A 27,859-nucleotide genomic window follows, 5' to 3' on the forward strand; every position below is an offset into this window, starting at 1 on the left:
TGGTTATGTTAGTTATTGAATGGTCCAAATGTTGTATTTCATTGTTTATTGGTCAATTTAACTTTATTATAAAATTTACTGTGGTGTTTTTGTAGGGCTGTGAACAAATTAGGCAATTTACATGTAAAACGTAGTTCTAGATACGAAAAGATCAGGTTACGACTAGCAAACAGGTAGTGTTACAATTATTATACTGTCTATTTGACCTGCTTGTTTAAAAGCATATTAACATGAAACACCTTTTGTATACCATTTCTTTTCTACAGAAATAATATGTATTTAACATGAAATACTTTTTGTATACCAGTCCAGGAAACAGAAAACTTTGAAGTTAGTGTTGGATTACACCAAGGGTCAGCATTAAGCCCATTTCTGGGCTCAGCTCGTGTCGCTGCGCGAAATATCCTTTAATCTATTATTTCTAGGGTAAATGTACTAACAATACCAGAGAATAAATAAAATAAAGAAAAAAGGTCAGTATAACTGACTCGCTCACCCTCCAAGAGGGTGTCGGTATGAACACTAGGCGAGTGAGACCACTACCACGAGCCAAATGCCAATAGAAATCTCCCACTACAAAAAACCCTCCAAGAGGAGAGCCGACCCCACAGAGTGAAGCAGCTCGTTGCTACTACTACTCCATCCCATGCTGCCGACTGCTGCGCCTCTGGTGGCCATCCTTTTCAGTTAGCGCACACGAGTCACACGTGCTATTTTTCTCTCTGTGTTTTTTGTGCCCTTTCGTTGGATTTATCTATAATGGAGCGTGCAGCTATCGCAGCAGCTAAGTTAAGTACTCAGTATTTATGTTAGTGGTTTTTTCCGGCCCTGAGACAGTATTTGCCGTTTTTTTAGGTATAAATACGTACTCTGGGTCGGAAGCATGGCAGCATGGTTTCTGCCTGCGTGGTGGGTTCGTTCTTGGTCTCCCATACCTAGAACATCCCCTTATCTATGTACGCTCTATATTAATTATCCGTTTTACTTAGGGTACTGTCTACTCAGGTTTGTCATGCATGCATGTCTTTTACCTTATGTAGGCTTCTTCTTTCAGACCCTAGTCCCGGCTCTTAGTATCGGCCTCTGACTAGCTTTTTTTTGTTTGAGTGGTAGACTTTCCTTCGGGTTAGTCGTACACTCCTGGATTTTTTCTCCTACTATATTGTTTTCTTTCTTTTAATTTTATTTATTTGTACCATGTATTTTGTATGGTTAGGTTAGTTAGGCGTCTGGCTTAGCCTAGGTCCTGGCTCATTGAGCCTATACTACCGCTCATCAGTTCGGTTGCTTCCCTATAGCATCTCTCTGATCAGTTTGGTTTTGGCCCAGTGGGCCTTTATGCTACTGCTTTTCAGTTCAGTTGCTTCCCGATAGCATCTCTCTGATCAGTTGATTTGTCCTAGGCTTAGTTGTTTGTTGTTTTGGTCTTACCGCCTCGTGGTCACTACGCGATCACGAGACAGCCAGAACGCCTGCCCAGTCACCTTCCCCCCCCTCCCGCTCTTCCATAGAGTCGGGGGGGAGGGTGGGTCGGTCTGCCCATGCTCGCCTCCACATACCCGAGCCTGCTTCCCTCTCTCCCCCCAGGCGGAGGGGCCAGGGAGACGGGACAGACCCAGACTGGACTCGACCTCTCCGGCTTCTCGGTCCGGCCGGGTGGTAATGTGGTGGGGGGTACTGGCCTTTCCCCCCATCCGTTGCTTCCTTGTCGCTCCGTGTTCGCTCGAGCCTGTATGTCTTCTCGCTCTTTCCCACCTTACTAGGGCTCCTTCCTGATCGGAGGTCCTGGCATCCAGCGGAAAGATGTTAGTCCACCAGTAGAGTGGACCGGAACATACAGTGGGTCCCTGCTAACCTTACCGTATTGCCGAGTTACTACACTCCGCTACGCACTGGACTTGGTCCGGTTCGTTTGAGTTTTAGGTTTAAGTGTTATTAGATTAACTATAAGTTTATCTTAAGTACTTAAACCTTGCCACCTCCCTTACGTGTCTTACCGGATCTCTCCGGGATTATAGCCTATTCAGGCGAAGCAGGGGGGGGGTTATGCCCAAATTTTTTCCGAGCTCCGGCATGCAACGGAGTTCTTCTGTCCTTTAGCCTGTAAGTGATATTCTTTAAGATACTCATGTGTCTTCCCACTTACAGACCACCAACTGTGAGCATCCGGGATGCGCCGCCATACTTCAGGACCCATGTGGACACGAAGTTTGCCGGTCCCATGCTCCATGCGCCCCCTACTCTGCACGGGGACATCCAGGTCTGGTACCATGAGACGTGTACCATATGTTACGATCTGGTGAGCCAGCTTTTTAGAAGGGGTAAGTATTCCATCTCCGGTAGCTGCTCCGCTTCTGTTTTAGTGCTTAAGTTTTCATCATTCACTTTAACTTAAGGCATCTAAGTTTAAGTTATACTTTAAGTTTTTAGTTTTAAGTGAATTCTTAAATCTAATCTACGCCCTCTCTTCCAGGCGCCGGCAGTGAGGGATACCGCACTGGCAACCCTGCGGGCCTGGGTCGGCGGTTTTGGGAAGAACGCTGCCAAGGGTATGCCCTACATCTTAGAGAAGCGGTTGGCGCTGTTAATCTTCCCGGAGGCAAGGGACAGGATACGTCGACCCAGTAGAGGCGGCCCCGACTATCGCCTTCATCCAACAACAGCTGGCTGCCTCATTAACTGACCAAGACCAGGATATCTCCACGGACGTCGCGACTTTAGATATTAATGTGGAACCTATGGTAGGTGTAGACGACCTGTTGGTCGAGTAGGTAAGGTGGACACCCAAGGGTCACCCTTGGGCGTAACTGTTTCTTCTACTCTGCAACCTCTCCATCCTTCCAAGGCTTTACAGGTGATGAATTGTATACTCCTCCTGACGCTTCGGTTAGACCTAAGGTCAAGGGTCAAGCAGTGAAATCCTTGACTAAGACGTCGTCGTCGTCTAAGAAGACGACTTCGGCGTCATCCTCCTCGCGTAAGTCTCCGGCTGGGAATCCCGGAGCAGACAGGTCTAAAGCTTCTAGCTCCGGCTCTAAGTCTTCGAGGTAAATCCTCCAGAGAGAGATCTCGCACCCCGGCAGAGTCACCAGTTCCGCTACCCTTGGTTCCGATTCAGAGCCACCCTCCACCTCCGCAGCAGCTCCGGCCTTGGACCCTCCAATGCTGGCCTGTTGCAACAGGTGGGCGACCTGGTTGGGTCCCTAAAGAGTAGCATGGAACAAATGATCTCTCGTTTGTCTGATAGGATTACTTCCCAGGACTCCATTATAGCCGGACTGAGAGAAGCCCCTCTAGCCTCTCCTCCACTTTCCAATACGAGTGGAACTCAGCTTCCTCCGTATGACTCGCTACCTCCGTTCTCGATGAACAATCCATGGAGAGTAGCGTCATACGCCCCCTTCCAGGACGGTCTCATTTCTATACCGGAATTTGGAACTCGAAGGATAGAGGTCTTCGAGTTCTACCCGGAAGACCTCCAGCCTCCGTTCATAGGCTACGCAAGGCTTACAGCTTCAGCCATGGTTCGGGATGATAGGGTACCAAAGGAGACAGTCCTCTATTCACGAGACCAGGCTCAGAGAGAATGGCTCATGTGTTAGAGGACATGGATTGTTCTAATACCAAGATACAACCTTTTAAGAGTCCCTTTACCATTTTCACAATGGATGAGAGTACCCCGCTCCCGTTCCTGACAAAGATCGCGAGGTCTACCATCCCAGCGGCCCAGAAGGGGGAAACCCATGCCTCAATTGAAGGAAGCAGATCCCACATCTCCGTTGCTCCCCTCAGCCGGAGAATTGTGGGAAGACTTGCCGAACACCTTCTCAGCTGGCAAACTCAAAACCGGACTGTGCTATGGAGCAGTTTGGTGAAAAGCTACCCAGGCTCCCAGATAGCCTTATTCAGGCTGAATTTGACGCGAAATCGCGATTAGCCAGGTCAATTAACTCTATGCTATGTCCGAGTAGCAACCATAGCCTATGGCTCAGAACCGCTTTTTAAACTCATGACCAAAGCCCTGACTCAGACGGTACAGTCGGATATGTTTGAGTTTGCCACTGCTAGAACGAATTGTAGGAAGCATGTCCTACAAGAGGCAACCATTCGACATGAGCCGAATAGGTTACTCTCGTCTAACATCTGGGGAGCAGATCTCTTCCCAGAAGCTATGGTGAAGGAAGTCCAGTCAGAGGCTACGAGGCTGAAACCAGAGCCTTAAGGACCGTTGGGGCCTTACGGCTAAGAGGAGGCAAGACCTAACACCTAAAGGTAAGGGACAGAGGAAACCTAGGCGTTTCCATCCTTACCAGAAAAAGCAGCCACGCTTTCCTCAGCAAGTTCCAGCGGTGCCCTTAGTGCAAACAGCCCAACCTTCCACTTCTAAGGCTCAATCACAAACCAATTTTTATGTGATATCCCCTCAGCCTCAGCCCTCCACCTCTTACGCCATCTCTCCAGCTTACAATCAAGCCTTCGAGAGTCAAGCTTCACAGAAGTATGACCGCTCGGGTAAGGGAGGGCAGAGGTAAGCGTTCCTTTCGTGGGAGAGGGTCGGGAGGCCCCTTTAATAGGGGAAAGCACTTCAGAGGAGGTCGAGGCGGTTACCAGAACCAATGAAGAACTTCAGGTAGGAGGGAGGCTGCTGTTCACTTTCGCCACCGGTGGAACTTCAGCGAATGGGCTCAGAGCATAGTGTCAAAAGGCCTGGGTTGGAGCTGGTTGACGAACCCACCCCTCCATCCAGACCTTTCCGTCAACCTTCCTTTCCAAGGAATTGACAGAGTACGCAGAGGACCTCCTTCAGAAAGGAGCTATAGCGAGAGTCAAGAGATTAAAATTTCAAGGTCGCTTGTTCAGCGTGCCAAAGAAAGGCTTACAAAAAAGAAAGGGTAATCTTAGACTTGTCCGCTTAAACTTAGCCATCCGCTGCGACAAGTTCAAGATGCTCACGATCTCGCAGGTGCGGACCTTACTTCCCCGTGGGGCCGTCACCACCTCTATCGATCTTACAGACGCCATACTATCATATCCTATTGCAAGACACTTCCGTCCATATCTGGGTTTCAAGATAGGAGACCAGGCATTCTCTTCAAGGTAGTTCCCTTCGGACTCAACGTGGCACCCAGGGTGTTCACGAAACTAGCGGAAGTGGTAGTGCAAACAAACTCAGGTCACAAGGGATTATGGTAGTAGCGTATCTCGACGATTGGTTGATCTGGGCTTCAACAGTCGAGGAATGCAACAGAGCTACACTGAAAGTGATTCAGTTCCTGGAATATCTAGGCTTCAAGATAAACAGGACCAAGTCAAGACTCACTCCAGAGTCAAACTTTCAGTGGCTGGGCATTCAATGGAATCTATCCTCCCATACTCTGTCGATTCCATCAACCAAAAGGAAAGAAATAGCGAAGTCAGTCAAGCAATTTCTAAGTCACAAACTGGCGTCAAGGAGGGCTCAGGAGAGGTCCTGGGTTCTCTCCAGTTTGCATCAGTGACGAACGTCTTAATGAAAGCCAAACTGAAAGACCTAACCAGAATCTGGCGCTCACGAGCAAATGTCAGGTCCAGGGACAAACTATCCTCAGTCCCTCTGATTCTAAAGAATCGACTTCGGCCATGGGCGAAAGTCAAGAATTTGTCAGTGTCAGTACCCCTTCAGTTCCCTCCACCAGGGATCACCATCCACACAGAAGCCGCTCCGTTAAGCGGTTTGGGGAGGGTTTCTTCCCAGGTCAAAAAAAGGTTGCAAGGAACTTGGTCACCTCAGTTCAGTCAGTTTCCATATAAACGTACTGGAGGCAATGGCAGTGTTCTTGACTCTAAAAAGGTTGCGCCCACCAAAGTACTCCCACATAAAGCTAGTTCTGGACAGCGCAGTGGTAGTACATTGTATAAACAGGGGAGGCTCCAAGTCACGTCATCTAAATCATGTCATGGTAGCCATCTCTCCCTGGCAGACAAGTTCAGTTGGCATCTCTCCTACACTCACATAGCTGGAGTGAGAAACGTTCATAGCAGACCGCGTTATCCCGATTCAGTGCCCTAGAGTTCGGAAATGGTCCACTGGACAACAGTTCGTTTCCAAAAGGATGGATCCTTCAAAGAGTTCCAGGGCTACAAGTGGATCTCTTCGCATCTCAAGCGAATCACAAAACTGCCGTGTTATGTAGCCCCCAACCTGGACCCTCTGGCCTATGCCACGGACGCCCCTGGCTCTAGACTGGAACAAACTGGAAGAAGATTTATGTCTTTCCTCCAGTGAATCTTCTCATGAAAGTTTTAAACAAACTCAGGACATTCAAGGGTCAAGTGGCTCTAGTAGCCCCAGACTGGCCGAAGAGCAATTGGTATCCCCTAATTCTGGAGCTGGGCCTTCCGTCCTCTTCGGATCCCCAATCCCAGGCTCTCCCAGTCAGTACAAACGAAGACTGTGTTCGCTTCTCAGGGATTCTCAAAACCCTAACTTTATGGACTTCATGAAGTTTGTGGCAAAAAGAGATGCGAATATTGACCCTCAGAATATTCTCTTCTTGGAATCCGATAAAAGGGATTCAACTTTGAGACAGTATGATGCTGCTGTCAAAAAGTTAGCAATCTTCCTGAGAGAATCAGATATTAGAATCATGACAGTTAATTCAGCTATATCCTTTTTCAGATCCTTATTTGAAAAGGTTTAGCAGCTAGCACGATTACGACAAACAAGTCAGCCTTGAAAAAGATATTTCAATTTGGGTTCAACATAGACTTGACGGATTCCTACTTCTCGTCTATTCCTAAGGCTGTGCTAGACTTAGACCTTCTGTAAGGCCTACGTCAGTTTTCATGGTTCTTAAACGATGTTCTAAAACTGGCTTCAGAAACCGATAATGACACATGCTCGTTTGTATAATGCTCTTAAGAAAAACCCTGTTTTTATTAAGCTTAGCTTCAGGAGCAAGAATTTCAGAACTGTCGGCTTTATCCAGAGATCCGGATCATATTCAATTCCTTCCCACAGGGAAGTCCTACTTTCTCCGGAACGTAGCTTTTTAGCAAAGAATGAAGATCCTTTGATGAGGTGGGAACCTTGGAAGGTACTACCCCTTCCACAAGATGTATCTCTTTGCCCAGTTACAACCTTACGAGCCTTTCTGTCCAGGACCTCTCATCCTCATCGGGTCCCCTCTTAAGAGGGAAAAAGGTGGAACTTATCCATTAAAGGCATCAGGCAACAAATCCTGTACTTTATTAAGCAAGCCAATCCTGACTCTTTCCCGAAAGCACATGATGTCAGGCAGTAGCCACCTCAATTAATTATTTCCAACACATGAACTTCGATGAGTTGAAAAAGTATACCGGATGGAAATCGCCGACAGTGTTCAAACGTCATTACTTAGATGATTTCTATTGGCATTTGGCTCGTGGTAGTGGTCTCACTCGCCTAGTGTTCATACCGACACCCTCTTGGAGGGTGAGCGAGTCCTTGGAAGCTCTGAAATTTTCAGCAGTAGCAGCGGGTAACATAGTTTCCCCATGACTCTAGTTAATTGTAATAGAAGATTCAGTCCTCCTTTCTACCTGCCTCACCCAACAGTTCGTCTATTCCTGCCATGTTCATTTACATTCACCTTGTGTCTTAGCTGCTTTTATGATGATGTAGTGGGTGCCCCATTAATTTTTTTGCTAGGGACACTCACAGATGATTATAGATATTGATCTCATGGATGTTAACCCCTTATTTTTTTTTATGCTAGGGGATACATCTTATTTATAATGGTTACGGGTTTTGTATATTAAGTCATATACATTCCTTATATATTATCATTGTTGATTAATTTGTTCATTTGATTATTTTATTGCTATTATATTTTTGATACATGCCTTTACACAGATACCATTTTGTTACATGTAAACCATTTTACCTCTGTACATATGTAAATTACCTTATGATAAGAAACATGATTAGAATTAAGTGTAATTTAAGCATATTTCTAATTTTGTATCACTGTGTATTTGTATCTTTTTAGCAATTATATTCTTTTTTATATTTATTTTCTCTTTTATTTGAGACCTATTCTGATTTATTTTATTACTTTTGTTTACAATCTTGTGCTATTTCTCTGGTACGATTTCGCGCAGCGACACGAGCTGAGCCCAGAAAGGGATTTTGACGTAAGGAAAAATCTATTTCTTGGGCGATTGGCTCGTGTCGCCAGCGAAATCCCACCCTACCCATCCCTTCGCCCAAGATTGTCTGCTAACTTCAGGATGGCCACCAGAGGCGCAGCAGTCGGCAGCATGGGGATGGAGTAGTAGTAGTACGAGCTGCTCACTCTGTGGTCTCGGCTCTCCTCTTGGAGGGTTTTTGTAGTGGGAGATTTCTATTGGCATTTGGCTCGTGGTAGTGGTCTCACTCGCCTAGTGTTCATACCGACACCCTCTTGGAGGGTGAGCGAGTCAGTTATACTGACCTTTTTTCTTTTTCTTTATTTTATTTATTCTCTGGTATTGTTAGTACATTTACCCTAGAAATAATAGATTAAAGGATATTTCCGCTGGCGACACGAGCCAATCGCCCAGAAAATAGATTTTTTCCTTACGTCAAAATCCCTTTTTTTGTTTGTGCTGGTCATGGATGTGTCCATCAAGGTTACTGAGCTGGCTCTAGGACTTAGTTATTACATTTAAAGGACGTAGACCCTCTTCGTCATGGGTTCTCAAGAGTTTTGAGCAGTCCTATTCCCCCCAGAAATCTCAAACAAATTGGGGACCTGACCATGGTGCTGCTGCAGTCTTAGTCACCTCTCATATGAACCCTTGCAAGGCTCAACAGACAGGAATTTAGTCCTCAAGACAGTTTCCTTACCAGCCTTTACTCCTTCAAAGAGGGTCAGCAAACTACATGGACTCTGGACTCTCTTTTCAAATTAAAAATTTGAGGGGCTGGAGTTCCATTTAATGTTGAACATATGAGGGGTTGAAGTTCCATAGCCTTCAAATTTGTCCCAAAATTTGTAGTTAAGACTCAAAATCCCTTTATTCATGATGACAGATTCAAGTCTTTCCTGATCCCTTCTGTCCGAAACTTGCTAGCCGAAGACTTTTTGTTAGCGTAGGCTGGGAAAAAAAAAAATCTCCTTTTGGTTATGTGAAGTGATTAAACAAGCTTCAACCCTTATGTCACATTCAGATGCTGATACAGTGCTTGCAAGAGCACATGATGTTAGGGGCCAAGGCCCTATCATCACTTTTAAGAACTTGTAGGTTCACAGGATTTGGAAGGCAGGTACCTGGCTTCGAGCCACACCACCTCCGCATCCTTCTATCTGCAAGACATTGTCCACAGGTTCTTGGACACTTTTACCTTTGGTACCTGCCTTCCAAATCTTGTGAACCTACAAGTTCTTAAAAATGATGATAGGGTCTTGGCCCCTAACATCATGTGCTCTTGCATGCACTGTATCAGCATCTGAATGTGACATAGGGGTTTAAACTTGTCTAATCACTTCACATAACCAAAAGGAGATAGTATTCTTGGACAATTTTTTTTTTTTCCCCCTTTTTTGGCCTATGCTAACAAAAAGTCTTCGGCTAGCAGGTTTCAGACAGAAGGAATCGAGAAAGACTTGAGTCTGTCATCATGAATAAAGGGATTTGAGTCTTGGCTACAAATTTTGGGACAAATTTGAAGGCTATGGAACTCCAACCCCTTATATTTTTAACATGAAAAGAGACTAAAGTTTATGTAGTTTGTTGTCCCTCTTTGAAGGAGTAAAGGCTGGTAAGGAAACTGTCTTGAGGATTGAATAAATGTCTGCTGAACCTTGCAAGGGTTCATATGTGGGCGAGTAAGACTGCTGAGCACCATGGTCAGGTCCCAATTCAGTTTGAGATTTCTTGGGGGGAATAGACTGCTCAAAACTCTTGAGAACCATGGAAACTTCCCATGATGAAGAGAGGTCTACATCTTTTAAATGAAGAACTAGTCCTAGAGCAGCTCAGTAACCTTGATGGCTGGAATTGTTGATAAAAGTTCCAACAGGAGAGGAGCCCCCGTTGACAATGCCAGTCACAGGAGACTACCCATTTTCCTTGATACACAGCTGTATATGTTCTTCTGAGGTAGCCTGATATATCTTTCACTGCTCTGCGAGAAAAGCCTTTCACTCACAAGAGATATTCGATACTCTCCAGCCATGAAGAGGTGGGGACCCTACCAATCCGTGAAACCTTTCTGTATGTGGCTGGTAAAGGAGGTAGTTCCATGAAGGAATAAATCTCTCATGGAGCTTCAGTCAGCAAGGTTATGAGACTGGAAAACCATAATGCATGTGGCCAAAAGGGAGCCACTAGGGTCATCCTAAGGTTCTTGAAGATCATCACTCTGTTGATCACTTGACGGATTAGGTAAAAGGGGGAGAGGCTTATGATTTCAGGTTGTCCCATGAATTGGTATTTAGAATTACGGATAAGAGATTCTAAGCCTTCTGTTTTGAGATCTTTGTGTTTTGCCATGGGTTGAACATCTTTAGGATGAGTTTTAAAATTATTGATGTGTTTTGGGATGATACATTTTTGTTTGAACTGTTAATGAACTGTTAAAATAAGCAGTTATAAGAATTTTAGGGGTTTATATATACTTGATTTGTAGGAGGTTAATGTAAGGAGACTGGGTAGTTTGGGGTGTATAGTTGTTTGAAATATTGAATTGTTTTAGAATGGCAATTTAAGGTATATTTTTGTTTGAATTATTAAATCAGGCAGTGAAGTGTTAAAACAGGCAGTTATAAGTGTTTTTAAGAGGGGATTTTTGCATTTCCACAGTGGGTTCTGGAACTTATCTCCACAAAAATGTAGGGGAGCACTGTATGCTACCCTTATTCTCCAGGTAAGCCATTATCATCAAGTAGGTCATCACACCAATGACCTTGCCAGTCAGTTGCTTGTTGAATGCTTGGAGGATTAAGAAGACAGAATTTAGCATGAGGAAGTTGATGTGCTACCTCCTATCCAGCAAATTCAAAGTTCTTGTTGTTTGTTGGTCATAGATGTGCTAAGCCTTGGCTTGCCACTGAAGATTGTCAAAAATGCTTGGGCAACTTTTTGCCAGACACTGCTGACCTTTGAACTTTTAGTTGCAACCATATCTAACAATCAAAAGCTGCGAGAAACTAGCCTGCTTCCATGTTGATGACCAACCCTGATAGATAACTCATTGTCAGTGGCACTGGGACCAACTTCTCTCAGCTTATACAGTCTAAATATGGCAACCTTGACTGGAAAGTTCCAAGTGTTTTGATGCCAACCCACCAAGTGTTGAAGTACTGTGGAGGGGTGATTTAGTAGTTACATTTTTCAATGTCTTCAAAGATTGCGTGAGAGAGAGCGAGAGTAAGTGAGAGCATCGCCGGGTTGTTTGTAGTTGTTGGGAATAAGTGATTAAATGTTTTCGTGTGTTTGATGTTGATGTATGATAGTGTGTAAGTGCATATGGGTTTTTCTGAGAGAGAGAGGCAAAAAGTTCGCCTATTTGCGGTTTCTATGAGAAATATCCACTAATTCTTGTTTTTTTTATCAATTTCATCATAAAATGCACTTTTTGTGATAAACTTAAAAGACTAGGTGGTACATATTTTTAGTGGGTTTTTTCTGAGTTTTATTACAACAATATAAGGCAGTTTTAATCGTTTTTATATGGGTTTCAACTATTCGTGGGAGGGGGAGGGTGTGCCTGGTAGCTTTACCCTACAAATACAGGGGAACACTGTACCTCCAGTCTTTTCCCTTTCTGGTTCACCCTGATACTACTGCTTGCCAATGGGTACAACAGAGAATGGAAACCTGAAACTTATTTACCTTCTCTCCCAAAATGAAGTAAAGGTATTTCCTCTAAATTGGATGCTCAGTAATGAGAGACATCCTGATGTCCATGATTACTACACTGAAACTTTCATTTCCATCCTCAAGAGAGTCCAATACACAGTTTTGTTCAGCTGCAATCTTTTAATTATTGGCAGCCATCCTCTTTACAGCCCAGACAATTCAAGCTCTCTCTCCCTTATTATCTGCTGCTACAGGATCAACCTTAACCCTTAAACGCCTAAGCGGTATATTAAAGATCGTCTCCCGTATGCCTGGGTGGTCTCAGAGTGAGCGTGGAAGCGGAAAAAATATTTTTTTCAAAAAATCACAGCGCGCTTAGTTTTTCATTGCCTGAAGTTAGTTTGCAACCATCAGAAATGAAAAAAATTATCATTATCATATATAAATAATGCAATATATAATAGCGCGAAAACAAAATTTCATATATGATTGTATTCAAATCGCGCTGTGAGCAAAACAGTTAAAGCTAACTAGTTAATTTTTTACGTTGTATTGTACACTAAATTGCTATCATTTTGGTATATAACACATTGTAAAACGATGAAAGCAACACAGAGAAAATATTATCACAAAATGATGCATGAATTCGTAACACGCTGACGTAAAATTTTTTTTTTTTTAAATTCACCATAAATCTAAATATTGTTCTAGAGACTTCCAATTTGTATCAAAATTAAGATAAATGAATAAATATTACTCTACTGTAAGAGTTTTAGCTTAAAATTGCAGTTTTCGACCATTTCGGACGAGTTAAAGTTGACCGAATGTCGAATTTTTTTAATATATTTTTTTATATCCAAATATTTCAAAATGATGCTACACCTTCAATTATTTTTAGTTGTATTCTACATGAAATTGCGCACATTTTCATATATAAAACTCTATGAAACGCCTAATATGAAATGGAGCTAATGTTCCGAGAATGCGATGTACGCTTTTTGGAGATTTGCGGCGGAGAATCCGCACGCGGAGGGAAGGAAATTTTTTTTTTTAAATTCACCATAAATCTAAATATTGTGCTAGAGACTTCGAATTTGTTTTAAAATGAAGATAAATGACTGAATATTAGTAGAATGTAAGAGTTTTAGCTTACAATTGCGTTTTTCGACCATTTCGGTAGTCAAAGTTGACCAAAGGTTGAAATTTTTGCACTTATCGTTATATGAAAATATTTCAAAACTGATAAAAGCTACAACCATGGGTTGTTTTTAGTTGTATTGCGCATATTTCCATATATAAAACTTTATGTAACGGCTAATTAAAAATGGTGCAAACATTACGACAATCGCACGTATGATTTTTTCGGAAGAGTTACCGCGCGGACGTAAAAAAGTTTTCTTCATAAATTCACCATAAATTGAAATATTGTGCTAGAGACTTCCAATATGTTGCAAAATGAAGGTAAATGATTGAATATTACTAGAATTTAAAGAGTTTTAGCTTACAATTGCGTTTTTCGACCATTTCGGTAGAGTCAAAGTTGACCGAAGGTTGAAATTTTGGCACATCGTTATTTATATGAAAATACAGTGGTCCCCCCCTATTCGCGGGGGATGATTACCAGACCCCCCTGTGAATAGTTAGAACCCGCGAATGTTTGGAACCCCTATAAAAACGCTAAAAACAGCCTATTTTGTTAGTTAAAACTCAAGAAAAACCACTAAAAATTTTCATACTTGGTTTTTTTAATAGTTTTATCACAAAAAGTGCATTTTTTGAAGAAATTGATCAAAAAAAGCAGGAATTTGTGGATATTTCTCATAGAAAAATACTGCGAATGAGCTAATTTTCCATGAATAATGCGGGGAAACGTTCCCGAGAGAAATCCGCGAATGTGTGAGTCCGTGAATCCGGAGAACGCGAATACGGGGGCCCACTGTATTTCAAAACTGATAAAAGCTACAATCATGAGTATTTTTAGTTGTATTCTACATAAAATTGTGCACATTTTCATATATAATTCTCCATGTAACGGCTAATTAAAAAAGGTGCAAAAATTATGTCAAAGTGACGAAATAATTTCTGAGATGTGTCACTGATTCTTTTTAGTGCGACAAGAAAGAAATTCGCGCTTGCGCACCTCCATAACGATTGTAAACAAAACAATACCTTGATTCGTGAACTCCCAGCATCCCCCAAGGCGCGTGATTCAAAAGTTTTTGGTTGGTAGGCCTATAAGTATTTTTCCATGAATTTTTAAAAAAACTTTATGTCGACATAAATTACGTCCAGTCGGCACCCAACAGACAATTAATCTCGACGTAAAATACGTCCAATAGGCGTTTAAGGGTCAACTCACTGTCCAAAGCCTTGAAGGGAATTTGCTGGCCATCCCAGAATCCCAGACAATTTCTATCACCACAGTGCTAAATCTTTTAAAATCCCTGGAGACTTAAGTTCTCAATAATGAAAGAACTATCAGCAAGAGAGTAGTATCCACATCCTTCTGCTTCCATTACCAGAGGATTACATTGTAGGCTGTCCACCTCTCCTGGGATAAGAGGTCAGCTGCACCATGAGGGCTTGCTTATTGCTGCTTCTGCTGTCTGTTTGTTATGATTCAAAGCCCTGACAGATGACTTCTACTTGGAGGAAACTACTGCCTGTTTTCAAAAGAGTCCAGATCTGAAATTCTCAGATTTTTTTATGTATAAGGGGAGACAAGATTAGAGCCACTCTTGTTACCAAGCTGCATTTCTTCATGACAGCTTTAACCAGCAGGTATGTACAACTACAAATCTCTTATGGATGATGGAAGCCTAGCCAACACACATTATCAACCTGTCAGCTTTGGTGCTTTCCTGCAATAACCTGGCTTCCTCAGTCAATGCTGAACTGATGGCTTCTAACACCTATTCTTGATAATTAGACATGGCCTAGGTTTCTCAGAAAAACTCCTATGTAAGCATTGATATTGGTCAATGAGAATGGGCTGAAGAATGGATAAATGAGGCCTCAACTTGAGAAACACCTGAGAATTTGATAAACCTATTGAGACAGTTAGGCTGCGTAAAAAGTATGGTTTCACAGTTATGTAACCCTTGCTCATACTCAATTTGATGTCTGTAACAGAATTTGTGTAGGTGCCTGACAGGTAAAAAATATGGCTGCCTGGGTCATCATCCAGGGTTGAATCAGTAGCTTCACAGCTGAGACCTTAGGAGTCTTTTACCAAGACTAAAGATACTATTGTAATCTGTCTAGGAAGGATTTTCAAGGTGGTTTCATCCTGCAGGGCCATGGCTACCTGGTTCATAGTCAGCAGTTTGCTCCCTGGTCCTGTTGAATCTAATCCTCTTTACTGGAAAAAAAGATGTCTGTCTGGAGAGTTGAGGGCTTCCCATGGGGCATAGGAGCAAAATTAAATTAGGGCAGTGCAGAGATTCATCTTGGACCTCTTACTCGCTTCTACTGAAGTTACAAAGAGGATGATACTCAATGGCTAAAAGGTTGGCAGCATGTGACGACCTACTGTAGACCAAAACACTTCCTTACATAAGTGACCATTCTGGTGGTTTAAGGCAATGCTTTCTTCCAGTGCACCTTCAAGGCCAAGATGGTAGAGTACTTTAGTTTTTGTCCTCGATATTTGTAGTGGAACACTTGTCATTATATGCATAAGCAATCATCATCTGATACTCTGGATGATCATCTCATTTGGACAATGCTGGTGCTAACTTCTTCAAAGGAAGCATCCATAGGGGCATGATTGATGTTGTCTAGTCTCCTTCATAGGGCAGTTATCAAGCTGGTCACTCCAATTTCCTTGCTTCATATTAACTTATTTGGCACTAATACTGCCAAGTGAATTAGGGGCTCCTGTGGTAGGGTTGTAAGAATACTACCACCATAGGTCCAGTGTGTCATAGAGGAGACTTAAAAGGACAGCTGCTGCCTTGCAGTCTTACTTTTTAAAAGGCTAGGCTCACTGCCAATAAGTGAGGAAACTGCTGCAAAGGAGTAGAAATTGTACTTGTTCCTCTTAAGAGAAAGTGGAAAGGCTGGGAGGAAATGAATTTAGTAGTTTAGAATATTTATGAATAGTAATTATAATCTTGCAGTAAAATAATAGGGAGAATTCTGTGTAGAGTTATTGCAGAACCAGAATGATTGAAGGTAATTGGTATCTGATGGATCATATGGTACATGCACTTCACCCAAGGATGTGTGTTGGAGTTATGATGAAAAACTGCTAGATCGGTCTTAATGCTTTTTTATAATTTAAAAATAAATTCTCTAATATTAAGAGTTGATCAAGCACTGATAACCTCCTGTAAATTACTTTTTTTATAGGTATATTAATCTGAATTTTATAAAAATTACATACTGCACTACTCTTTCCTTGATAATGTAATTTTCCACTTCATTTCAGTTATGCTGTTTGCCATCTGGAACGGACAGCGAAATGTGTGCATCCCTGGTTTGTTTGGCAGATAAGCTTCCTTCTTTACAAACAATAGTAGTACCTGCCTTAGATTCGTTTTTATTATCTCCAACATTGAAATATTTTAAAAACAGTAATGTTGAAATTCGACATAAGTGTGCAACAGATCAAGTTTTTACGCACTGGGAACCAGAACATTAACCTTACCTTTGGCTAAAAGGTAAGTTGTTTCTGATCTCGTGATTTCTATGATTTTGTAAAGTTGAATAAAAAATATATTTTAGAAAAATGCTTTTTTCACCTTTTAGATTAAAGGCAAATGGAATTAAAGGAATTGGTAATAGTACATTTTAACAGAAAATACTTTGTAATGAATGATATGAGGGGAATAAAAGTTATGTCAAACAAGTTCAATGGTATACAGTGCTTTCAGGTTCCCAATTTCATTATTTTTTTTATCAGACAATTTAATCACCTTATAATCAGGGATAATAATGTCGACCATCTGTTTAAGCATACTATATTGTGATGAATGATTTTACCTTATTTTATACCCAAGTAATAAAGAAATATTTCACACTGCTTTAAAGTTAACTAGTTGAAATCAGTAATGGGTTTGAAGGACAATGATGCTTCTAACTAATAATTTACTTGCGAAAGAACCATTCCAACATTTGCTAATTTCTTACACTTCCCATACAATCCTTATTTTTAAAATTTTCTTAAACAAAATAGTATAGGGCAAGGTGGAACTCCACACAACTCAATAAAAGCCATATCTGTAATACAAGACAGAACTTTATATTTCAAATACAAAACATATTTAAAGCAACACTTGACAATTTCATTTCCTCTTCCTTACAAAGAGTGTTTTTCTTCTCCTTCTGCTTCTTCTGGGGGTTTAGTCATGAAGATTTCATTAGTTGGGTCACCTATGTGATCATGAACAGGTCTGACCTTCTGTATTTCCAGCTGATTCAATTTATTTAAGTACTTCACTGAATCCTGACTCCTCAGGTTTCTACGGTACTGTGAAACAATTGAAAGTGAACTTAGTACACTACATAATTTTTAAACATCTAAAAGCACAATTAAAGCTTTATCATCTCTAACATTATTAAGAACAGCATTTTAAATAAAATCTTTTAAAGTTCAAAAGAAAGTCTTGCTCTAATCTCACAAAATCTATACAGATATTAGTATTGAAAAATGGAAAATCATGACTAATGAATTTTTGCTCTTTTCACCAAACTTTGCCAGTTAAATACATAAAAAAAAAAAATCTGAACATTTAAATTTGGCAATAGTTCTCTCATGCACTAATAAAGAGAATATGGATGAAAGATGATAATCCTTATGCTTCCTCTGAAAGATTGAAAGACAATGTTAAACTGCTTGAAAGAAAAAGAATGGCCTGAACACTAGTCTGCATCTACTAGTACTTACTGTGTTTGGATTGACAAAGTCCTTGTTCTCCCATAATGTGGCTCCCCCAAAGCTATCCTCAAAAATTTTGATGGGATCAAGTACAAATCGTGGACCTGCAAAAAGGAGTAACACAACTAGTAAAAACATAAAATATTACTTCTAACATGCCAAAACCGACAAATTTAAACTTCTATCTCAGAGATAAAAGGTTTATTTTGTTGATTTTTGTTACTCCTAATTATAAAAATAAGGACAGAAGTTATTAGCAAAAAAGGTTAATGACTGCATATTAATCAGAAGAAATTATATGTTATAATTATAAACAGCCATCTTATATCTTATGAAAACCAACTTGTTTGTTTCAGTCGAGACAACAGTGAGGACCTATATAAAAAATGTTCCCTTTTATTAAAGGGAATCTAACCATTCAAATGCATCTTATGGTCTAGTAACACTAATTCACAAGGCTAAATTTTAGCTATATCTGCACTTCGAAATTTAAATTTGTCTAAAATGTGATCACTGCATTTAAGAAGAATTTGCTAGTCCTGCATCAATTTTTATTTCCTTTATGATACTTAAAAGCTACTTAAGAAATACCTTGCACAACACAGCTTTATCACATAATTCACAAAATTCACATTTATAACTTAACTGTATGCATCAAACACACCTGAACTACAAAAGCACCAAAGTACTGTTGTTAATCCCATAGTCAGAGGACATAAATGACCCTACATACTTGCTGTTACCTTTCAGAGGTTTCAAAAAGGAAGATAGAGCAACATACAAGGGTTTGAAAATTGTATGTTCTTTTATTTTAAAGTCCTCCATTTAACACAGGATTAAATCTTAAAGCCCCTTCCACACAAGGGGCAAAGACATGACGGGCACTCTGATTTGCCCATAATTCTCTCACTTTTCAACAGTGTTACCAGATCAAACAGTCCAAGGGAGGCAGTGGTCACAGGCAGGCGGACCTATGACTTGGACCACACTCGTGGTCACCATCCACTCACAAAATTGGTAACATTGTTTGCTCGCCGTGCATTTGCCCTTTGTGTGGAAGAGGCTTAAGGGACAAGCTAAACGTATATCATGCTAACACCCAGATCGCGGACAAACCTTAAGGTTGGAAAATTTAAGAAAAAAAAAAACATCAATGGAAAGAGGAAGATGGCTAGATAAGGCACCCCCACCAATTACAGCAGATGGAGGGGAATGCTGCCCCTAGTGTTTTCCCTTACCCTCCTTTCCCAAAAGCAACCAGGGCTGAATGGAATGCAACTGTACCCCCTTCGATGGGAGAGAAGAAGGCTGGGTTGTTTCACGGCACCTTTAGAAGAGGAGGACTTCTTAGGGGCACAACTACTCTTAAGCAACCAATATCAAGCCAACAACAATCAGCAACAAACCAATAACACACTACTTACATAACTTAACCAATCCCTCAACACTTTCCACAGACCGCTGCCAACACTACTGATTATCACAGCTTCTGACTAAAGACTGAAAAAACAGAACTCTAAACTCTAATAGCACCAGCAGACAACCCAGAACTCACCAACAGCCAATTCAGTTGTTAACCATCCATACAGCAATTACTCTCTCTCTCTAACTCCATAACTCCTCCATATTTCCTCCCCCGTTACATTTGACAACGTCTCCTTACACTCACAACAACCACACTAAATAGCCTTCCGCAACACCAACGGATGCTCAGACGCAGGCCCCCTGGATCTTGTTTGAGGGCCCACATACACACTCTCAGTTACACCGCCATCCACTTCTCCCAGACCACTTCCAGTCAGACTACCATTACCATCTCGCTCACTACCATCCTCCCAAATCCCATTCACTATCTCATCTACCATTTCTAACTCTTGTCCGAATATCTCTCGTAACTCTGCCACCAAATCACTTACCTCATTTATACTCCTGCCAAACTCCTGAAGAGACTCATTCATACTGCCAACTACATCCCTACCACCTGATTCCCTTCCTGGTGAAACTTCACTAAACCCTGACAATTCAAACCCACACTCACTATATGTATCATTCTTCCCCTCAAAATCATCTGTATTACATGCCTTATCCACCATTTTTACCCTAACACTAACCCCTCTATCATGCAGCTCACGTTTCTCCCTTTCCTTACCTTCTCCTGCTTTCTTCCATACTCAACCAACACCAACTGTCGATCTCCCAGACCCAAATTACTCACTGATGCTCGCTCCACATTTATTCACTTCAAACCATCACTCATCCACATTCTCCCAACATAAACTGTCGCAAACTAGAGGACCCACCCAACTGAATCCCCTTTTCACTTAGTTTCCCAAATTCCCGGCCTGACTCATCCTATTTCGCCTACACACACTTGCCACGTGACCTTCCATTCCACATTCAACAAACTTTGCACGCTATTCTTTACACATCCTAGCATAGTGCCCGTTCTTCCCACAGTTGCCGCAAACTACGTTCATACGGGTATCCTGACATCCACTAGCTACGTGCCCTGCCTGTCCACACCTATAACATTTAATATCCCTATCTTTCTTACACTCACTCACTAAATGCCCTGTTTGCCTACACCAGAAGCAAGCTCCTAACACCCACCGACCTTCATTCTTCCTGTGTCCTGGCTTACCACATCTATGACACTGCTGCTCTTGCTCACAACTAACTGACCCTACTCTTCCAACACTCGCACTCCAATCTCTTTTAGGGCTAACTACACTCACGTTACTTGCCCTAACGCTCCTATCTACCACTCGCTCTGCCATTCGCCTCGGCCCTTCCAAAACTGCCTCCCTATAGCTTTTAAACTCTGGTACAACCTCAGCTACTTCAGTCCTAACACTAACACTCCTACTCTCTTTCATACACCTATCTAACTAGTAATCTTCTACTATTTCTAAAATGTTGTTCCACGTCAAACTTTCATTCGTCCATTGCATTTTCTCCTTTCGTTTCAGATTTATAAAATCGTACACTCTCTGGTACAGTCTTTGAATTTTGGCCTAGCCTAACTCCTTTCTTTCTCTATAAAAATGAATAATCTACCCACTGTACGCTTTCTCCAACTCCAGTACACTCCAGAAATCACTTAAAAACACCAGCACCACAAGACTTACGACCCAAAAAAAAACAACTCCTACCAGACAGAGAGCTCTCCCCTACCAACCACACACCACCAACACGTGCTTTCTACTTGCCCCCGTGTTATTGTTTACATCCTGCCGACGCCGCCGCCATCTTGTCTATGACGTCACAGCCTATGACGTCACAACACAACTTAAATACATCAACAGACACCTTCTAGAATCTACCACATGTTGTCTATATATAGGACACCCACCATATTTCAACAATGCATAAAATACCCATAACAATTATACAATATTATACACTTATCATACCCATAACAATTATACAATATATAATCACTTATCTCCCCATCTTATCTCTATCTTTCCCTCCCCTCCGACTGTTTCCTAACCAATCCAGTATTCCCTCTTAATTTCCTTCGTCCTCCAACTCTTTACCTCTACATAATTTCTTTTTAATACATTCCCCTGAAACTCCTGCTTTAGTTAATACATCAGCCACTTGCTCCTTTCCTTTTATCCATCTCACCTCCTTTATTTCCCCGGATTCAATGGTTTCCCATATTGCTGCAATATCTATTTTTAATCTCTTGCTACTTACACCAGTGCTCGATTTGTCGGCGGTCATTAGTGTTTTACTATCAGTGTTAACCAAGGCTTCTAAATTTCTCCCTCCTACTACCTCTTCCCACAAATGCTTGAAATATATCAATCCTTCTACAGCTTCCCCCAACACTCAGGGCTTCAGCCTCAATGGTGGATTTTGCCACTCTCCTGGATTTCCTAGACTTCCACCATATGGGACTTCTCCTCTTCCCATCTGTCAAAGAAATAATATAACCCAGTTGAGTATGGCCATCTTCTATGTTTCCAAATGAAGCGTCTGCATAGGCTTCCCAATAAACCCTTTCTTCTTCCATCTCACTTATTGTAACTTCGCCCATCATGCTCTTAGTTTTTCTCACAATTTTAATAAGTTTCTTCATATCCTGAGTTGTTCCTTCTTTAAATGCTTTACTTAATTCGCTAACATCATATGATATTTCTGGCATCGTGTGTAGTGATACCCAATTCAGCTGTCCTCCCACTGATCTGTACTCTGTTAACTCTTTTTGTTCTAGAACCTCTATTACCCGTATATCTTCTAGCCTCTGGTTGGTTCTCTTATGGAATTTATATACTGCCACTGATTAAGGGAAAAACTCATTCTCCTTCTGCTCTATTACTACTCCTATATACTTGAACCTTTTACTCTCTTGTTCTCCTACTTGCAATTTCCCTTTCAATCTCACAATCGTTTCCTTTAAGAATCCTTCAGTTCCTCCGTAGCAAAAAATCATCTACGTGTGTACACAAATGCCTTCCAATTTATTGTTCTTTTTCCAAAAGAATATATTAGGTTTCTAGTCTACTTCTCTCACCTTGAAGCTCCTTCACTACTTTCACCACTTTACAATACCATGCTTTTGCTGCATCCTTGAGCCCATAGACTGTTTTTCTTCAACTTCCATAATCCCCTCCAACCATCTTCCCTTGGTGGCTTCAAGTACACTTCTCTTGTATCTCGTCACCTTGTAAATATGCAGTTTTGACATCCAATGTATAACAATTCCAATTTTTCACCTTTATTATGGTTAGACAGAATTTTAAAATTTCAGCATTGCATGTGGGAGCATCCTTTTCCCACTCAGCCATTTTCTTCTTCAAACCCTCTAGCTACCAATCTTGCTTTACATCTCCTTTCCCCCCTTTTATCTTTTTCTTTTTCAGTTACTATCCATCTTGTAGATATAGCTTTTGTCCAACATCATTTACCTCCTCATATACCTGGTTATCTCTCCAACTTAGAAGTTCTTTTTCTTTAGCTTCCATTATGCTTCTATTTTCAAATCCCAGCAACACCTCCTCTTCATCTTCAATTTTTTTCTACTGACTATAATCCTCAAGTTAACCCACACTTTGTCACCCTGACTGTGAGTCTCGTATATTGTACGAATCAGCCCCATGCTTGGCTTGATCTTTTTCCTGCTAAAGACCTAAAATAGTCCATTCTTCTACTTGTCCTGTATCATTGTTTATAGCCCTAACTCTATTTCCCTTTTTGAATTTTGGTATCTCTTCCATTAACTCGCTTTCTATTGACCCACTTTGCCCGTTATCTTCCACTGTTTCCTCTATCACCTCTCTTTCTATAGTCTCTTCTGTGTCTGCATTCCTTCTCTCACCCATTATCTCCTCTCCTTCCAGCCAATCTACTTTCCCTTCATTTGGGCCATCTGACCTACCTTTCACCCCATGGGATTTATCTATTCTAGCCGATATCTCTTCTGTATCTGGTGATCGTCGTTGAATCCTTGTCACATGTATCCTAGCTACTTCTCTTAAAGAATCCCATGTTTGACTATTATTGTTTTCCCCGATACTCCCACTACCTGAGCAGGTCCTCTCCATTCATTTTCATTTTTCCCTCTTATAGAATACCTCATCTCCTACCACTGCTTCTTCAAATTTATGTTCTCTGATGTTTTTGTTTAGCGCTATTCTTATTTTATTACAGGACTCATTTTTTAAAAATGCTTCTCTGGCCTTGTTGCATTGCATTCAGTGTGGTCCCTTACCATACCCTCTTCCATCCCTTTTTCCTCTGCTTGCAGGACTAGAACTTTCTTCTCCTATTAGGTTAGGCAGTGAAGGGTTTTTCCAAATACTAATTGGTTGGGAGAGAAACCTCCATTATTCATTAAACAGTTCCTAGCACTCATACCCATTTCAAAGCTAGGGACCAATCTACTTCCTCTTCCTCCATCATCTTCCTTACACTTCCCTTGATCATGCCTACGGTCCCTTTTCACATAATCCGTTGCTCCACGGAGATTCTGATTGCTGTGGCTAATACTTTAATATTACCATTTTTCTGCCATCCTCCTTACTTTTCATTTGAAATTTCTCCCCCATTATTCTGACAATATTTTGGAGGGTGCTCCAAATATAGCAAACCAGCACTCAAAAAGTATCTTTATTATAGTTTCTGGTTTCTTATCTTTTATCCAACAGGCCTGACAATATCTCGTTGCCATATCCACTATTACCAAGAACTTTCTCTCTTCTATCTCTCCCACATCCATCGCTACGACTTCAGTTGAACGTTTTACTCCAAGAAAAGCCTACTACCGGTTTGGCGGGTTTCTTTTGTATTTTTTACAAACCTCACAATTTTTAATCAGTTCCGTTAGTAACTTTCTTATTTCCTCTTTTTTCTTTTTCGATTAACCCATTACTCCATTGTGCTTCCTCTGTTAACTTCCATATTTTATCTCCACTTCCATGACCAAACTGTAAATGTAATTTCTTCATTGTGTTCTTAATTTCCCTCGGATTCTTTCCTTTCCCTTCCAACCCTCCAGTAATAATTCTTCTACCTTCCTCCTCCTTATAGGCACTCTTAAATGACCCTGTTCGTCTTCTCTTAACTCTACTTTCATTCCCCCTAATACTTCTACTATGACACAATTTTCTTTCAAATTTAGGGTCATACCCATTTTACTCATGGTTTGCTTACCTATCAGCCAGGGTATATCACCTTGCAGAATTTCCGTCTTCAAATAAAACTTTCTGTTTTTTAGTATCACAGGTATTTCTATTATTCCTCTGGACTTATAAGATGTCTCACCAAAATTAAACACTTTATTAGACTCTGTCCTAGTGTCCCTCATTCTCCTCAACTCTTCCTGACTCAAATCCATGACAATACGTGCTAGTCACAATTCCCCGCAAACTGTTGATTTACACCCTGTGTCCAAAATTGCATCAACCACCTCCCATGATGCTTCCACTATTTTATTACTCTCCTACATAAACCTCTTCTTCTTCTGTCCCATTTTCTGTTTTTACCTTATTTTCTTCTAGTCTTGTTTCAGTTTTCTTCCTATTATGAAAAATTCTGAGGACAATCCCTAGCCCAATGCCATTCTGAGCTGCATATTGCACATACTGTTACCTTCCCTTCTTTGTTTATAGGATTTCTACCACCCCTTCCTCGTTCCATCTTCCCCGATATCTTTGGTTTTCCTCCCTCTCCCAGAACTGGCATTGCCTTCTGACGAACCCCACCATCCCGTCCTCTTTAGTCCCTAATCCCTCAAATAGTCTTTTCATTGTTTGCGACACTGTTCCGTACTCTAGCTTTTCTTGCCCACAAGCCGATAATACCATTTGTTTTTGATTTTCCGTGAGATTTTGCTTGCTCTATTACATGATACCCCTTGACTTCGCCTTCAAGCGCGCCTTTCCCCATTGCTCTTTCACACTCAGATGCTGCCTTCTCGTATCTAATTAAATAGTCCGCCATATTTTCACTAGATTCTCTTCTTATTAGAAGGTATCTTTTTATTCTACCGTAATTCTCCATTACCGAGTCTTTTAGATAGGCTTTATCTAGTTTCTCTAGGATTAACTTTGGACCCTCTGTACCAGTAAGTTTATCTTTATCTAATGCTTCCACTAGCTCTCGGGCTTTCCCTTTTAAGCTCATTCTCATTTCTATCAGCCGGGTATTTTTGTATCTTCTCCATACAACAATAGCCAATCTTCGGCTTGACCTTTCCATTCTTTGTATTCTTCTTGTATCCCGCTAAACCTAGGACATTCCCTTCTCCATCTAGTAGTCTCCCTTTGTTCACTGTCGGATCCAGGCATCTTTGATCAACCACGCTCTGCTACCAGTTTGAATTTTGGCCTAGCCTAACTCCTTTCTTTCTCTATAAAAAAATGAATAATCTACCCACCTGTACGCTTTCTCCAACTCCAGTACACTCCAGAAATCACCTTAAAACACCAGCACCACAAGACTTACGACCCAAAAAACAACTCCTACCAGACAGAGAGCTCTCCCCTACCAACCACACACCACCACACGTGCTTTCTACTTCCCCGTGTTATTGTTTACATCCTCCGACGCCGCCCCGCCATCTTGTATATTGAACGTCACAGCCTATGACGTCAACACAACTTAAATACATCAACAGACACCTTCTAGATCTACCACATGTTGTCTATATATAGGACACCCACCATATTTCAACATTGCATAAAATACCCATAACAATTATACAATATATAATCACACTTATCTATACCCATAACATTATACAATATATAATCACAGTCGCCAACAACTTCCGCACTAACTCCTTACAACTCATTTATCCCTTTGTCCCCAAACATTTTTCCTGGCTAAAGTTTCTAACCTACAGACATACATTGACAACGACTCACCAACTTCATTCTTGCCTCTTCAAAATCTGCTTTCTCCTATATCTAACGCTACTCTTTATCCTCTTTGCTTGTTCTACTATCCTGGCTTTCACTCTCATACAGCACATTCCCTACACTCATCATTACCCCAAACATACTCGACAAAAATCCCGTCAAAAAGCTACCTCACTCTCTTGCCCAGACTCTCCTGTAATCCCCATACTTTGCCTCACAGTACTTCTCATATTCCTTAAAAAAGTCCCCTATGTCCCTACTACCACATTCTTGTATTTGTTTGTTTGTATGGTGTGTTTACGTTGCATGGAACCAGTGGTTATTCAACAACGGGACCAACGGCTTTACGTGACTTCCGAACCACATCGAGAGTGAACTTCCATCACCAGAAATACACATCTCACTCCTCAATGGAATGGCCGAGAATCGAACCCGTGACCACTGAGGTGGGACGCAAACATCATACCAATCATGCCAAAAATATACAATGTTCTATGGGACTCTTGGGTTTGAACTTAGAAAGAAATTCCTGAGGTTCGAGAGCCCCCTCACCACATCAAGGTGGTCCCAAAATGAGGGGTGCTCGGGTCTTAAGGTTTAATGGCAAAGCGACATGGCTAACTTTAGTTAACAGGCCAACCAGCTAAAAAAAACCATTCAAGATGAAATACTTCACCAAACATCCAGGAAAAAGATCCAACGATGAAGCAAGGACTGGACACAAACCACTAATGTTGGCAAGAGCCGGCAGAAAACAAATTGGAAGACTCTGCTACTTTTATACTTAACAATCCCAAAAGTGGGTGGATCCTGTTCACCTACATTAGCGATGGCAGCACCACCACAAATCTGAATTTTGGACTGCCAAGGTAGAAAACTTTCATCTCATCTATGTGATTGCTAGGTAAGTCCCACTTGTGTGAAAACAAGGGTTTTGTGTTTCCAACCCGATTTTACATTGTGCTGATTTATTTAAAATAAAGTTCAATTCAAAATACTGTACATAATGGCTTTCTTAAATAGTTAATATTCTAATGTCACTAATAATAAGGAAAAATAAGAACTCACCAATTTCTGCCAATTTCCCATCCATTGCTAGTACTTCATAATTACGAACCCAAATCTTATTGTCCAAAATAGAAAAGGACATAACTATGATCATGAAATGGCTGACTCTTTGGTGATGGTTTGGAGTGCTGAAGACCTGGACGAGAAGTTCCTTGATGACCTGCCAGTGAGGCTCATCAAAAACCTATGTCAAAGCTTAAGAGTGGGGCGGGGGGATCCCTTTAGGCAATTTCCAGTCAGTTTTAAGCTCTAGCATGGTGTGAACTGTTTAAAATGCAAAACAATTTCAGATAAAAGTCAAAGCAATATTCCTTATGAACCTTTTATACTAACTAATAACACCTTGGTCTTCATTACACTGTACACTAAAACTACAGAAACACTTTTGTGAAAGCTGGGTTTTCCTAATTTACAGTAATATTCAATCACAAAAGGCAAATTACATCAACCAACTATATACATTGAAAACCCTACTTTATGCAGTATTCACTGGCTGTTGGCCAAAGCATATGATATAAATTATAAACAGTACAAATGTGAACTGTCAACATATAAACAGTATGTGAAAAATACATAAAATACTTAAATTTGAGTAATATATCATTGATTGATGTCAAAATTCAAGAAACTGAAAACAAAAGAAGACGAATAGTTCTTCACACCTTGCCATTTATACTGCATTATGAAAAACCTTTCAACAACCAATAAACAAAAAGTTTATATTCTCTGTAAATCT

The 27,859-nt window shown here is 41.0% G+C and overlaps 1 protein-coding gene and 1 pseudogene across 1 annotated transcript; one reads left to right on the forward strand and one right to left on the reverse strand.

Moving 5' to 3' along the window:
- LOC135204016 (uncharacterized) overlaps positions 1–17,081 on the forward strand; it is a 167,630-nt pseudogene extending 150,549 nt beyond the window's left edge.
- LOC135204018 (ribosome biogenesis protein BRX1 homolog) lies at positions 16,975–27,250 on the reverse strand. The gene is made up of 3 exons (XM_064233946.1): positions 27,124–27,250; positions 17,696–17,790; positions 16,975–17,278 (listed from the first exon to the last, which is right to left on the reverse strand). The coding sequence occupies exons 1-3, from the start codon at positions 27,215–27,217 to the stop codon at positions 17,108–17,110; spliced, it is 360 nt and encodes a 119-aa protein (XP_064090016.1). The 5' UTR covers positions 27,218–27,250; the 3' UTR covers positions 16,975–17,107.
- Positions 27,251–27,859: the final 609 nt, after the last annotated feature.

The sequence above is a fragment of the Macrobrachium nipponense genome, chromosome 44, assembly GCF_015104395.2.
Source record: "Macrobrachium nipponense isolate FS-2020 chromosome 44, ASM1510439v2, whole genome shotgun sequence".
In the NCBI taxonomy this organism is placed as follows: domain Eukaryota; kingdom Metazoa; phylum Arthropoda; class Malacostraca; order Decapoda; family Palaemonidae; genus Macrobrachium; species Macrobrachium nipponense.

Coding starts and splice junctions, on each gene's coding strand:
- LOC135204018 (XM_064233946.1), bottom strand. CDS start 27,217: ATGATCATAGTTATGTCCTTTTCTATTTTGGACAATAAGATTTGGGTT. Junction 17,791..27,123: donor TGGGAAATTGGCAGAAATTG/GTGAGTTCTTAT, acceptor TCCTTTTTGCAG/GTCCACGATTTGTACTTGAT. Junction 17,279..17,695: donor ACTTTGTCAATCCAAACACA/GTAAGTACTAGT, acceptor ATTGTTTCACAG/TACCGTAGAAACCTGAGGAG.